Source organism: Barbus barbus (assembly GCF_936440315.1).
Source record: "Barbus barbus genome assembly, chromosome: 22".
In the NCBI taxonomy this organism is placed as follows: Eukaryota; Metazoa; Chordata; class Actinopteri; order Cypriniformes; family Cyprinidae; genus Barbus; species Barbus barbus.
This window is the reverse complement of record NC_136750.1, coordinates 18,612,913-18,628,843: the sequence shown is the minus strand read 5'-3', so window position 1 is coordinate 18,628,843 and position 15,931 is coordinate 18,612,913. Positions and strand designations below refer to the sequence as shown.

General features: G+C 36.3%; 1 protein-coding gene across 2 annotated transcripts in view; it reads left to right on the top strand.

Moving 5' to 3' along the window:
• LOC306888569 (breast cancer anti-estrogen resistance protein 1-like) overlaps window positions 1–15,931 on the top strand; it is a 97,071-nt gene that overhangs the window by 13,106 nt on the left and 68,034 nt on the right. The window contains exon 2 of one of the 2 annotated variants that reach the window (XM_079446974.1): window positions 14,449–14,493. The exons of the other annotated variant lie outside the window; for it this stretch is intronic. Coding sequence (XP_079303100.1) covers window positions 14,449–14,493 — 45 coding nt within the window. The remainder of the gene's footprint in view (window positions 1–14,448; window positions 14,494–15,931) is intronic. 2 annotated transcript variants of the gene reach the window in all.

The window sequence follows — 15,931 nt, the reverse complement described above, 5'->3', positions numbered from 1 at the left end:
GCATTTGGTTTCAATGCTGCTGGATGAGGACACAGACTATTCTGATATTATTTGTGCCTATTCGATCACAGTACAGAAGATATTACTATGGAATTGATTAGATACAGCAGCCAGTACGCTCACATGTGATGCCCAGTAGAGCAGTGTTGTTTGCGCATGGTAGGATGTCTTATAGGATTGCCCTCAGAGAGGAAAGGTGCACTGAGTGACAATGAAATGAACATTCCTCACACTTTCACAGCATAGATACCTCCCTCTGTATCTTTTTATGATGGATTTAAAGGGAGAGTTCACGCAAAAATGAAAATTCTGTTATTAATTACTCACCCTCATGTCGTTCTAAACCTGTAAGACCTTCGTTCATCTACACAACACAAATTAAGATATTTTTTAATGAAATCCGAGATCTGTCTGACCCTGCATAGACAACGCAACTACACATTCAAGATCCAGAAAGGTGAATGTGCATCGAAGACTGAAAGGGAAGAGAATAAATTGTTGAATACAGTTGTTATTTTTGTTTTCTTTGCACAGAAATGTATTTTTGTAGCTTCACAAAATTATGGTTGAACCACTGTTGTCCAATGGACTATTTTAACGATGTCCTTACTACCTTTCTGGGTCTTGAACATGTCAGTTGTGTTGATGCTGGGTCAGAAAGCTCTTTGAATTTAATAAAAATATCTTAATTTGTGTTCTGAAGATGAACTAATTTCTTACGGGTTTGGAACAACATGACGGTGAGTAATTAATGGCAGAATTTTCATTTTTGGGTGAATTATCCCTTTAACTTTTGGCTTTACACTAAACAAAATTAGCCATACACCAACTAATTAACCATAAATTGCCATCACCTTGAATCACTACTGAGTTAAATTTCACAAAATACACAGCCTGGATTTTCTACCACAGGGCCCATTTTTTTACGTTTTATTTTACAAATTCTCTGTGGAAAAAAAGTACTCAGTGAAGAGGCTTTGTACAGCTGACCAGTCGTTTTCTCTTCTTTTTTTGCGACCGGTTGCTCTCACCAGCTGAATACGGCCTTTGAACTGTGTTTGCTGACTGACCGGTGTGTGTTCTAATGTCTGTTTGATGGCAGATTGATGGTGTGTGAGGATGCGCTTTACGTCTGACTGATGTTTTTGTCAGTGAAGGTGCTAAGACTCTCATACGCATACACACACACACACACACATACTCACATACATCCGTTGCCGTTGACACACTGATGGATTTGGTGGTGGCACCAGCTGGGAAGAGGTATTGTTCTGGTCTCCTGCATGTTTCCTCTTCCTGCTCACTGAGCTGGCCATTTTACACTTTGTCGTGTGTGTATGTGATGAAATAAATGGATTGTAAATATTTATTGGCGATGAATGCAGTGAGAGGCTCTGAATCTCTGTCTGTGAGCTGCAAACCTGTCATCGCTCTTGATAGTCTCTCAATGGTACCCAGACCCACAATTTGATTGAACAAGAATGAATCTTGGGAATCAGCTGTTTTTCGCACACATTTTTAATATGTGCACTAGGGCTGAGTATCACAATGTTGTCATATTGTACATTATACAATTACCATGATTATTACTCTGATATAAATACTCTGATATACCTGTATGTGATATGATTTTGATCATACTGCCCACCCTTGTGTGCTTGTGCGTCTTGCTCAGATCAGCTATTTCTCTGATCATACAGCCTTCGCATGATATCATATATCATATCATATCATACATTTTCTCATTTATCCACTTCAATCATGAGCTGAGCTGAGCTTTGGATTTTAGTGTTGTGGTTGGCTCGCAGAACGTCCTCCAATCATATTTCTCCTTATCTGGATTTTATCTCCTGTTCTCAAGGAGGGAATCAGACAGATCTCAGACAGTGGAAATCTTTCTCCACTGGATTACTGCTCAGAGGTCGTTCATTGCTCATCTGTGGTCAAAGCAAAAAACAGCAGTGCAGAACAAACACAAACACTGGGAAGATGGCATACCCTGAGATGAAATAATGCAGAATAGCTATTATCTATCTATCTTATCTATCTTATCTATCTTATCTATCTATCTATCTATCTATCTATCTATCTATCTATCTTATCTATCTTATCTATCTTATCTATCTATCTATCTATCTATCTATCTATCTATCTATCTATCTATCTATCTATCTATCTATCTATCTATCTATCTATCTATCTATCTATCATCTAATAGAAATCTTACCTAACAAAGTAAAAATCTTTAGGCCTACTGCCACTTTTGATCAGTTTTATGCATCCTTGCTGATTAATTAGTAACATTTTTTCTAAAACAAAATGTATGACTCCAAACCTTTGAATGGAAGCGTATATATATTACTGTGCAAAAATCTTTTAGGATGGTTATTTATATATTTTTTTATTTGTCATTTCTGCCACTTAGATATCAAGTATGGGTTTCCAAACACTCCTTTTGCAAATATTGTAATAATCCAGTGAGGTTTTTATATAAACAAAGAGCAGATGGTACAGTCCACACAGAGATCTGATGTCACCATGACTGAGTCAGTCTGGGACTACATGAAGAGACTGAAGCAGATGAGACGGCCTAAATCCATAGAAGAACTGTGGCAAATTCTCAAAGAAGTTTGGAACAACGTCCATACAGAATTCCCTGATGATGGTGAGAGCTTTTGGAGCTTTGCTAATGGAATGTTTAGAAATCTAACATTGATATATCCTACAGGCACACTAAAACAAAATATATAAATAACTGGCTTTAAACAAATGTTGCTGTGAAGCATCTAATATCCTTAAGACTTTTGTACAGAACTGTATGTACAGTATAATATAGCGTCACATTGTAAGTTTAGCAACCTCAAGTATATTCATAGTTGTAGAAACAAGACATTTTCTTATGGGGAGATGGCAACCTCTGGGTCTTCATTGTATCTTTAAGAGTTTAATTAAAGTCAGTTACTACTCTGAATCAACTGACCATTAGCAGAATTTCATATGCACTTTGAAAAGCACTATTTGTTAGAATGCTGCCTTAGATGGCTGCTGCCTACAGTATGTAGGAAGAGGCAACGCAATTGTTGTTTCAAATTAAGTTTCATTACTACCTAAAACCCATCTCCTTAGAGGTTAATAATGCTTTTAAACATTGTGATTTACTCTTGTGCTGGTCAGACTGTAGGAGTGTTAGGGGCTGATGTGAGTTTCCTTATCATCATCATCTCGCCATTTCTCAGCGGTCCTGCACTGGGCATGCTCACTCAACTCTGTGTTACGGGTCAGGAAATGGACCATTCCTTTGTCCTGACTGGCTGCTGAACAGACTGAACTTGTGTGTATCTGAGATACAGTTTGTGTCTATATGCTGGCAAATGTATGTGGTGTTTTTTCTGCGCGTGTTTGTGTGCTCAGACCAGGGCTCGTTAAGGGAATTTTGCTGGAATGCTAATCACATACTCACTAATGGACACAGGGAGAAGAGTAGGCAATGCCGCCTTGACTACAGAACTGCTAGATAAACAAATGCAGAGAGAGAAGGAGAGGCCACCTAATGAGCAATACCTAATTCAAACTGTGAAAACACTTTTATGCACTCATAAATCAGAGCTGTTTTTATTTCCAAGTTATGATGAACCGTTGTTTCTGAGTGTTGGCTCACTCCATTCTCCAGCTCCTTGAGTCTTGAATACCCATCATTGTCAGACCGAAGGGATGTGTTCTGTTGCCTCCAGTAGCAATCCATTAGAGTGGACGTATGCCTCCCTAATGGAGAAACTTCAGGAGGCAGAGATTCCTACAGATGGGGAAGTTGTGTGCTTGTGTTTGTGCATGCACTTTTCACAATGCTCTCACTCAACTCACTAAATCCATTATCCAAATGTAGGTCATTTTGGTGAGAAGTTATCTCGTGTGCCGTGACATGTTTTCCATGCTCCGCCCACTCTCAAGCCTCAAAGCCAAATGAAAAAATAGTCTGCATTAACACATACAGACACATCAAGTGGAAGGACCAGGATTGATGGTGACATTTCCATGTGACCAGATAGTTTAAAGACTTCTTTCTTCCATCCCATCCTGACAGCAATGAGGCTGAGATAGCTGCATGTGTGAAAGAGCTTTGATTGGGTTTCATCTGATCCAGACATTATTTCTCCTTGAGTGGACTTGGGAAAAAAAAAGCAGGGCTGATGGGTCTCTCCTGGCATTTTACTGTCAGTGGAGCATGTCTGCATATAGATTTGTGATTAAATGGTGCAGTATACCTGGATTTCTATGTGTGTGCTCGCTCTGTACACACAGTGGCCTCAAAAAGTATTGCCACACTTTGTGCATTGTATTTGCATAATATTATAAAAATTTAAATCAAGTCATTTAAATTTTATCATTCATTTGTCTGCATATGCTACACGATTTGATGTTTTGTTAACTAACACAGTAACATAGTACATTTGAGTATTTTCAGTTTTCATTCAAATTTAGTAATATACATAAATAAATATATAAATTTTATATATATATATATATATATATATATAGTTTTATTCATAGAATAATTGCTAATATAATAGAATAAAATTTAATTTCAGGTAACAGATTTTTTAATAGTTATCAATTTTGATAACAATAACAACACTGCACTGTGTATATATATGTAGTGGTCAAACTGGTCTCTCTCTCTTTTTTTTCTCTTGTCCACTTATGTGTTCTCATCTGTCCATCACGCCAGCAAAATCAAGTTGTTTTTTTCAGTGGATGAGTGGTCTGCTTTGAGGTATACTACTCAGATCTGAGCAAAAAACTAATTTGTTCCCTACATACACATTCTCATTGGTTCATTGGTTTACATATTTAAATGATTTGTGCATATTTATTTATTAATAATAAAAATTTATAAAATGAATTAAAAAATCCAATATTGGTCAATGACATTAACCAATATGGAACCGATATATTGTGCATCCTTTAATATTTCTATGTTGTTGTTTTTAAAAGAAGGCTGTTTATGATTAGCATGAACCAATGTTTGCACAGCTAAAGTAGAAGCATTTGTATTTATGTATTTGAGCATGTTTTGGGCTTAAGGACTATAAAAAGAGAACAGCATTGACTAAATATGTGTTTGTTAAATTGTGATACATAGTGAGCGTGTGCTGAGCAGTGAGGACTGACACTCACTGCTAGCCAACAGGTCAGGACAAGCAGACTATCAAAGAAAACATTGCCGTAGGCGGTGAATTGCTGAGGTTATGCTTTCTTCTTGTGTTTTAAATCCTTCTGTCTGTTGTCCAGGCTCTAGTTTGTGTTCTTCTCTAGTTTGATTGTGTCAGTAGGGTTGGTGGTCAGACAGTATGAATGGGAGCGTGTTTATGTATGTGTGAGACTGGCAGGAACATGAAGCCTGTCAAGGGAGCACAGGTCAGGAAATCCTGCCATGGAGACATATTCACAGACATCTCTCATTGTCAAAAACACAGATAAAGTATTGTTTATGTACGTCTGGAGCAGGTATGCTTTCATAAATAGGTTTGTGCATATTTTAGGAATGTGCAAAACTACGTATTCTAGTATTATTTGTGTTGACTAAATTCTGTTTGACGAACTTTTTTCAGCAGAACACAAAATAAGATATTTTGAAAATTGTTTTGTGACCTTTGACTATTTCAGTATTACATGTAATTCAATAGGTTCATAAAAATACTAATATGAAGCTCTGGTACTTCTTTCATAATAAACAAATTCAGAAATATAATGTGAGTTTATATGATTTTATACTTGTTTGTTTAGTATTTTCTCAGCATTTTAATTAATTTTATGTCAATGTAACAATTTTTAAATAAATTGAGGCCCCTGGAAGTTTGAACTAGATTCCATTATCTTGGTGACAATTCTGATTTTGACAATCAGAATCATCACAAAAAACAAAATACATCACAGAAGAAATCTCTAATTAAAAGCATATCTAATAAATAGATTTTATATTAAAAAAATTATTTATTAATTTTATTATAATTGTTTTTAGAGAAATACTGTGTTGTGTATTAACATTTTTCTGCTAAATAAAATCTGGTAAATAATATTTCTGGTAAATATTCCTTAAAAATCATGTTTAAAAATAATTTTATTAGTAGTATTAGTACAGTCATTACATGTTACATTACATTAAGTAATATTTCTGTCACAGTTTCGTCAAGTTAAACCAAACTTTTATTTTGACAGGTTGCTGCGAAGACCTTTAGTAAACGAAACCGCGTGTCTGCACCATTCATTTACACAGAGACATGCAGAACATGCAGGATTCATATTTAAGTGGTATTTTTGCGGTTCAATATTCACGGACATTAGTCTATATCGCATTTTGATTTAAGTGTACTGACCTACTTTTGATGTATTCATCCAAAATTGGCCAATTCTGTGACACTTCGCGTTATAAATTCCATCTTTATGACTGGATTCCGCGATTCCATCCGCGTTTTCCACATTGTATAAATCATAGGGCCCTAACCAATTAGATCAATGAATGTAAGATTTTCAGTGGCAACCACCCCAAAAAATCAGTTTGTGTGTCCTTGTGTGTTTGCCTCCATCTGCAAGCCAAATTATGTCAGATTGAAGCAGATAAAGGAAATACACACATAAAATTCTGTCCTACAGATTTGGTGATATGTCATTGTGTGTAAATTATGCTTGTAATCGCTCATGGAGAGTGTGGAGTTGAGCCTTGCAGCATGACATGATTGGCCGATAGGAGTCTGGATGGGGTACTTTCGTAGGTGAGTGGAATCCTAATGAAATTGTGTCCCTTGAGTCTCAATGTGTGTTTCCATAGTTGTCGACTCGGAAGTTGTGCAACCACGGATTTGTCATGTTACAGGTATTACATTTGGAAAGTGCTTGGCGTGTTGAGGAAGGGATTTGCACGCAATAAGCTGCTGCTAGCATGCGATGGGAGCCATGTCCAACCATTTGCTTTACATCCAAGAGCTGATTGAAACAAGGATACAAGCAGTTGGCTGCATAATACCAGGCACAAAGAAAATTAACTGCTTGTCTAGGTTTGTGTTTGGGATCATGGGAAAGATTTTAATCTGTCTTTTTGAGTGCATCCTTCTCTCTCTCTCTCGTGCATCAGTGTAGTGTCCATAGCCATTTGAAGTGATGGATGGAGGGTTGGTCTCTCTTTAAGCTGACTGGAGGTGACCTTCAAATTGCCGCTGGTCTCACACTCTCAGGAATAACCCACCCCCTTCCCTCACTCTCACTCACTTTGTGTCTCAAACACGCTGCTCTCCATCAGCTGTGTGAGAGATGATTGGCATTCATTTTAACAGTCTAAATCAGTCTTACCACAATTCCATAAGTGATGTCATCATTCCAAAAATACACACACTGCTTCATTCAGTTAAAGGGATAGTTCACCCAAAAAACATTCTGCCATTATTCCCTCATGTTCATCCTGTTCCAAACCATTATTCATTTCTTTCTTTTGTGGAACACAAAATAATATTTGATGATGCACTAATTTTCATCAATCAAAATGAATCAATTGAGTTTCAGGTTCTTAAAGTTCTGTTTAAATGAATCCTGAACATTTCAGTATGATTCGCATATTTATTTGCTTGCGCTTAACATGTTTTCAGAACAAAACTTCAACATATACCCAGTGTCCAGTCACCATGTTCAGACCAGTGATAATGTCACCAGAGCTACCGTGAATATAATTCTTTCAGGACCATTATCGTCAAAGATGACTGACACTTAGCATACAGTTTGGATTGCTGGTATTGTTCAGTTCTAGACAAAAACTCCCTGCCCATCCATGCAGCCTGTCATGAATGAGCAGGGAGAGCAGCAATAACTCCATTAGGGTAAACAGAACAACATTATTCAAGATAAAAGGAGTCTGATTTGGGAAAACGAGGAATATCAGAAAGCCTAGTCCTGATTTTGATGAAAGGAGGAGCTGGGGATGGAGGAGGGTAATTTGCTCCTGAGTAAGTGATAAAGCTGCTGAAAAATACTGAATAGGCCTTATACAGGAATTCTGTGATAGGCGTTGTATTCCTATAGGTAGACGAGGATCAGCTGAGAGTCAGCGGATGCAAGCTTGACTCTCGTGAACTGCCAGAACTAACGCTTCACTTGATTTGTCATTTTTGCCTTGATGACATATCTAAAATAAAGCTGACATTCATCTTAAAGAGTTTAGCAAATATTTAGTAAAATTTCTGTCTCATCCACTGACTAGTTTGTGAGACATGAGACGTAAATAACCACACCGGTTCGTATGGCATAAAACATATATAAACAACACTGCACATGTGCAAGGTATTTTTGAATCTGACTGAGAAAACATTTAGATTCAAGCATTTACATGCTAAATTATTTCCTGTTAATCGGATTTAATGTCTAGACCAGTCCTTTCAACCCAAATGACATTTCATTCAGATAAGCTCTATTTGATTGATTGAGGTGTTTACATGAAGGATTTCAGTCCGATTAAACCATTGATCTGAATATAAACACTCAAATATCGATGCATGTAAATTTAGCTAAAGAGTCAGATTGATACAACATTGGGCCCAATTGACTTTCATTGTGTAAGCCTAGACATTCTTCTATCCTCTTTTGTGTTCCACAGAAAAAAAAGTCTTTGTATAAAAAAAAATAGTTTGATTTAAAACAGGAAGTGTGACCCCTTTGAGTGCATGCAGGCAACATGATAAAATACTTGTAGTAATGAATATATCTGAACTTTGAACTGGCCATCTGGTGTCTGACTAAGCCAGTTTGTTGTGGCCCATGAAGGATTTTTCAGTTGGATTTAAAACTAGATTTTTACAGTATTTCAGTGTCATTAGTAGTATTTAGGTAGGTATTATATGAATGGTTTCCGGTGAGGTGATTTGTGATTTCTAGGGTATTCTGAATGGTTTATAGGACATTGATAAGACCTTGCTTACTGGCCCAAGTCAAAAGCACCCATCTCTGAATCTTGTCTTGTTCCTTGTTTCATTGTAAGTTCAAGTTCCATTTTTAATGATGAGCACTGTAAGTCTGATCGCTTGGAAAAATAATTGCATACATCTCCGCAACATGTCATGTAATTTAAAATATAATTAATGTCTAGCACAAATGGTGTGGGATGAGTTATGGGATGAAGTTTAATTCTGAGGGTTAGCATGAGCATGAATAATGCTTGTTTTAGCAAACGCTGTTAATCTCCGGTATATCTCCTGATCATCCTCGATTAAAGCATTAGTAGTAGACTCTGTATATTATTCTGAGCTGGGGTGTTTGAAGGGTTAGGATGTAGATCTCACACATTCTCGCTTGTTCTCTGAGTGAGGTAGCATGGCTGTTATTAATATGACTTAAGTAGGCCTGCTTTTCTAATTAGCCTACTCCACTTCCGTGAGGGTATAAAAAGCTTGTCTTTTCTCAGAGGAAACACTGTTCCTTCTCTTCTCGTTTTTTCACTGTTCCCAACATGCACAGTGACGCTCATTCCAACTGATGTGTGTGTGTGTGTGTGTGTGTGACACAGACAAATATGTATGGATGTCTTTTTGTGTCTTGGTGCATTGTGCTCGAAATTACCTATGTTTTTAGAGTAGAATGGCAGATTTTTTTGTCTTGATGAGGCTAATTTCAGATACAGTGCTTTAAGGATCCTAATTAGCATTAAATAATGTTTTCAAAAATTTCTATTACATAATTGAAGAAACATGTATATGTGAGAGTTGTATTGATATATTTGTCTTCATGTATGTCTGTGTATTTTTACATTTGTCATTTCCTCTGTCTACATGTGCTTTTGTGTGTTTTGTTGTGGATCTTTATAGTCAAATGTATTGTTATTCTAGCTGCTTTTGCCCGCTGGGAGAGCTTGTCTGCAAGTTAGTGGAACAAATAGCTGGACAGTGTCTGAGCTGTCAGTCTCCATGTCCTGGAGAGAAGACTCTCTCTCTATCCCTCTCAATCGCTCTCTCTCTCTCTCTGTGTGTGTGTGTGTTTGTGTATAGGCAGCACATCTGACAACACAGACAAACTGGCTCATGGTGCTGTTCTTTATTCCCCAGATCCACTCAGAAGAACTCACTGCCCCACAGGCTCACGGGAAGTGCCATAATCAGACTAGAGCAGACAGATTTCTGACCTCTGTGTTATTGATAAAACATCAGAATTTCATAATCCAGCAGTAATCCCATCAACTATATGGAAAACACTGCATAGTGGTTTTTTGGGAGGGATGGGCGATCAAAATAACATATTGATATTTTCACACTTTTAATGATATAGTATTTATCTCAATATTGTTTTTTGTTTTTTTATTTGCCCTGAAGATGCATTAATACTTTATTTAAATCAGTCTCTTGGACCTAACAGAGATTGTTGCCAGTTAGATTTAAAACATGAAATGCAGGACGTAAAAATAATAAAATAGATCTTATTTAGTCTTTTTTAACATAAATTCTGTTTTCTGTAAATATTTTTACGTTTAATATAATATTTTTAAATGTAAACTAATGATTGAATTGATATTTTTACATTATTGCTTAATTTTATATCAAATATCATGTTGAATAAATTGTATGCTGCTGTTTTATTCTATACTTCACTATATGTTTGGAGCTAGTAAGACTGATTGATTGATTGATTGAAATCGATACTTTTTTTGTCAAAAGTTTCAAATTTATCAAAGAATCCTAAAAAAATGTATCAGTTTCCACAAAAATATTAAGCAGCACAACTGTTTTCAGCATTGATCATAATATGAAATGTTTCTTGAGCACTTAATCATCATAATAGAATGATTCTGAATGATCATGTGACACTAAAGACTGACTGTATAAATATTTATTTATAATTGTGTGGTTAATGTAAATTGTAATAATATTGTGCAATATTACTCTTTTTTTTCTTTTTTTTTCTCTATTTTGTTAAAATCAGCTTTTGTGAGCATAAGGGATTTCTTTAATTCTGACCCAAAACTTTGAAACACCAGTGTATATATTTAATATACCGCCCACACCTATCTCTCAGTTTGCCCTCTTATGAATCATCAGTGGTCGTCTATGCTATCCCTCCATCCTCTTACTGCATTTCATCAATCTCTTTTCCCCCATTTCTTCTTGTAGATGTTAATTGGAGTGGGCTGAAATGTACAGTATAGTGTGGGGAGGGGCAGCACGTGCTGCTGAGTAGACATGTTTACCAACCTGTTTTTGGCAGTGTGATCAGCCATTTATTCCCCCACAAAGAACAGAATTCCTCTCTGGGGCCCCTTCCATCAGCTCTGCAGCTTGATAAAGTACTTTAAAGCATTATCATCTGAAAATGAAAAGCTTGGTAAGAGGCGTCTTGGTAAGAGTGAGTTTCAGGAGAGCAGTGTTTCAGATCTGCCTGTGTGTGTGTGTGGCACAGATAAACGCTGTGTTAGCGTGAGTGATGAGCAGGGTCAGAGGTGAGGACGCATGCAGGATCAACGTTGTGTGACCCGAGCTGATGGATGGTAGTAGGAGAATGTGGAACGAGCTGCTCCAAGTCTCTTATCAGAAGAACTGGACAAGTCTGATCTGTCTCCACTCCCTTCACTGCTACTCTCCTCTACTCCTGCGCTGTCCTCTGGGGTTCGTAACCATAGAAACACAGCCTGACCCTTAGGCCAGTGTCAATGTGGGGTGTGTGTGCAGGAATTTCACAGAATATAGCAGTTATGCTGTGTTCCAGTCAAATTTGGATCTGGAATATTGACACATAAAATTTCAGACTTCCATAGTTGAAACATTTCAACGTCAAAGATGTGTTTTAAATGGCAATGCTATTAAAAGTTTGTGTAAAATTTATGGATGTATAACACTACATATTTTCAAAATCATTGAAAGTCATGGAATTATCTGAACAACTAGTCAAGCTGAAAGGGGATCTAGATTTGTGTGATGTACTAGATGTGTTAGTGTGTATGCACACAACTGTACATATACAGTACATGTATTCATTACAATATAATGTCATAATATATCAAATATACATTATTGTTGGGGTTGGTAAGATATTTTTCATGTATTTGAAGTCTCTTATGCTCACCAAGGCTGCATTTATTTAATTAAAAATACAGTCATTCAGAAATCATTCTAATATGCTGATTTAGTGCTTAAGATTTTTTTTTATTATTATAAATGTGTGATAATGTTTTGGGGGATTCTTTGATTAATAGAAAATTCAAAAGAACAGCATTTATTCATAATCTATATTTGATGTAATTTTATTCATCAATAGACAGAGACATGCAGACAGACAGACAGACAGATATGTCTTGTATTTTTTATCATCCCTCAGTCTAAGACTGTCATGTGTGATCTAACTTCCATTCATCAGAAGTGGGACACAATAGTTCTGCTGGTTAGATTATACATATGATACAACGGATTGTAAAATGTCACTCTAATTTGTCCTCGAGCCATTATCTGTCTATCTTCTCCCAAGCTTTTTATCCTTTCCTCAGATCTATCTTGTCTTTTCCCTCTCATGGTCTCTAGTGATGGGGTTCTCTCTCGTCGTTGGATGGAGCCTGACTTGGTGATGCGTGAGCGTGGCCTAGGGCTCAGCATGGTGTTTGTGTGTGTATGTGGAAGTATATGTCAAATGTTGCAGATTCAGTAAGTGCTCTTCTGGCTAAAAACCAAAATCTTTACAACATATCCAGATGAAAGTTTTGGCGGTGTATCTGGAGTTCAGTGAATGTGTACTTCTAATTCTGTAATTTGGCAAACTTTTAAAATGAACTTGATCTCGTCTGTGATGACACTGTTTCATGTTATCGAGGAAAGAGAGTGAGCAAGAGAAAGAATGTGCAGCTGTGTCAACAACAGGTTGATTCATCAAAGCCGCATCACGTGCTTTACCTGTGCAGGCAGGAGCTGCATTGGACCGTCACCCTGTTTCCACGGCGACCCCAATCAGAGACGCATACTCGGTGCAGGCATGAAAACATGGAAAGCACAGGAAACACCCTGAGCAGCATATGACTACATATCGCTATAGGGTGCATGTTCCATGCAGACCTGTATATTCCATGTAACACCAGAGCTGAGAGAAAAAAGTGTGGAATGTGTAATGTTTAGTCATAGAAACACATAGTAATCATTACATTGAACGAAGCGTGTCTCCATTGAGACAGAACAGGAACCAACAGGTCAGGAATGAGCCACGGCAGCAGGGCGCATGCGTAATATATTTGCATATGAATGCAGTTTTACAAGAGCATCCTCATTATTACTCCACAGCAGATGATTTGATTTAAACTGCCTTCTAAGATTTACAGCATCACATGTCACGTATACATTCATCTAGTTTAGTAGAATTAGCGCCATGCACAAGATTTAGGACAATTATCCTTTTAAATTGATCCTTTTTCAGTTGTGCTAAAATACAAATTATACAGTAATACGTGACCCTGGACCACAAAACCAGATATAAGTAGCATGGGTATATTTGTAGCAATAGCCAACACATTGTATGGGTCAAAATTATCGATTTTTCTTTTATTCCAAAAATCATTAGGATATTAAGTAAATATCATGTTCAATGAAGATATTTGGTAAATTTCCTACCGTAAATATATCAAAACTTAATTTCTGATTAGTAATATGCATTGCTAATAAACCATACATCAATGGAAAGCTTATTTATTCAGTTTTCAGATGATGTATAAATTTAAATAAAAAAAAATGGACTGGCTTTGTGGTCCAGGGTCACATATATAATTAAATACCAATAGTTGGCACGTCTGAATCCAATGCTTGTGTAACTTCCTTTCTACTAAGATGCCTGCATGAGAATTTTAATGTACGAAAATCTATGATTTTGCCTCAAAATGCTTGACATTTATTCCATAATTGATTCAGGTACTTATATGCTGTTATATTGCATTACAAAGAAAATATGTGTAATTTATGCATGTGCGCATGGATGAATGCTGACTTTAAACAATGCAGTCAAATAGTTCTATATTTGTTTGATTATGTCTAGACTCTAAAGCATTGGATTTGTTTTAGATCATTATATGTTACGTTACGGTGCCTTGAATGTCTGTCTGAAACTTGTTTTCTCAAGAGAAAACTTCATACAAAAGCTATGCCTTTGAAGTCATTGAGTGTTTAAATGCTCAGTAATTTGTTAATAAAATTAGCATATTCTAAATGTTTATATGCTCTTATATATTCTAAATTCTTAATACTATATTGTAAATAAAATGTGAGCACATAGCATAGCCTTTTAGACCTAAATATTGTGAGCTACACCCCCAAACTACATGGTTACCCTGAGCCTGTGATGAAGTCTGTTGTTCTGTATTGCTGTGCATCCTGAAGCACAGAGCGCTGTCATATTAAGGCAGATGTGTTGTTTGTCTGAGTGGACTTCTTATCTCCTCCCCTCCCCTTCCAGGTGTTCTGTAAAATGTTTGACTGTCTGCAGGGGGCTCCAGCTGAGGTAGGTGCAGAGAGAGAGCTGATAACTGATTGCACGACTGATAATAAGATGGATCTAACAGCTGCTGGTTGCACATGGCTGCTGTAGATCTTTTTGCTTTTGTTTGCAGTGGAGTCTCTTGGAGTGTGGAGCATGACGGTTCTGTTTTTATATTGATGATACTTGACAATGAACCACCAGTGACATCTTCTGATCCTTCTCTCCTTTCCGAACACTCTTCTTTCCAGCTGATTTCTCTTAATTTCCCATCCCTTTCTCTCTCCGGTTTTCATTCTCTCTCTGTTTACGGCCCGTTACCCCTCTAATCGAGGCCCTGGCTGTGAGGAAACTCCCTCTCTAAATGAAACTGGAATTAGAATCCCATAAGCAGGGCATTCTTCATTGCTTAAACAGATCTTCATTCTCCATAAAGCTTTAATGTGCTCTTGCACTGTCTGCAGCTGGTAACATATATATATGTGTGTGCATTTGTGTGTGTATTATGAGCTGGATATGAGTACCCACAAGTGACAGCAATGATCAATAATGAAAACACAGTAATTACGTGACTTGAGTATACTATATATAAATTTAGGTTTAGAAACTTTCACACCAGTTGAAATTCACCTGGGTTAAGAGAGGTTACAAAGGTTTGCTGCGGTTACAAAGCCATTTTCGTGGGTACTGTGTGATCCACTTCATCAGAAAACTTACAATTCATCATCATTTTCTTCATTTAGCCTCTTTTTTCATAGTCTTGAGAGTAGAAAGCAAATATTAGTCAGTTTCCCTACACTCTCAAATATATTTGTACACTACGTTCAACTTTTTTTAAGTGAAACGTATACTTATATTGTTCAGCGAAGATGCTTAAATGATTAAATTGACCAAAATATATTTATAATATAGTTATAATATATATTTACAATGTTGCAAAATATCAGTTTCCACAAAAAATATTAAGCAGCACAACTGATAATAATATTGATAAGAAATCAGCATATTAGTGTGACTTCTGAAGGATCATGTAACACTAAATACTAGTGAGTAATGAATGTTAAAAAAACAGCTTTGCTGTCAAAGGAATAAATAACATTTTAAAATATATTAAAGTAGAAATCAGTTGTTTTAAATTATAAATGATATTTTAAATAATACTTCATATTAATGTTTATACTTTTATATTTTTATATTTTTGATAAAAGAAATTCAGCTGTAAGAGACATTAAACATTGAAAATTGTACAGGCCACAAACATTTGAAAGGTAGTGTATGTTAATGACCAATTTTTTTTTTTATTTGAATATGTACTGTTTTTGTATTTGAAGATTTTAAATGACTAAAATAAAAATGTTTTTGTTTGATTACATCATTCACAGTGTTTCGTGAAACTGTAGTCAATTCCCTCATAAGATGAAGTACACAAGTTTTTATTTCCAGATTTTCTTATCCTTTTTTG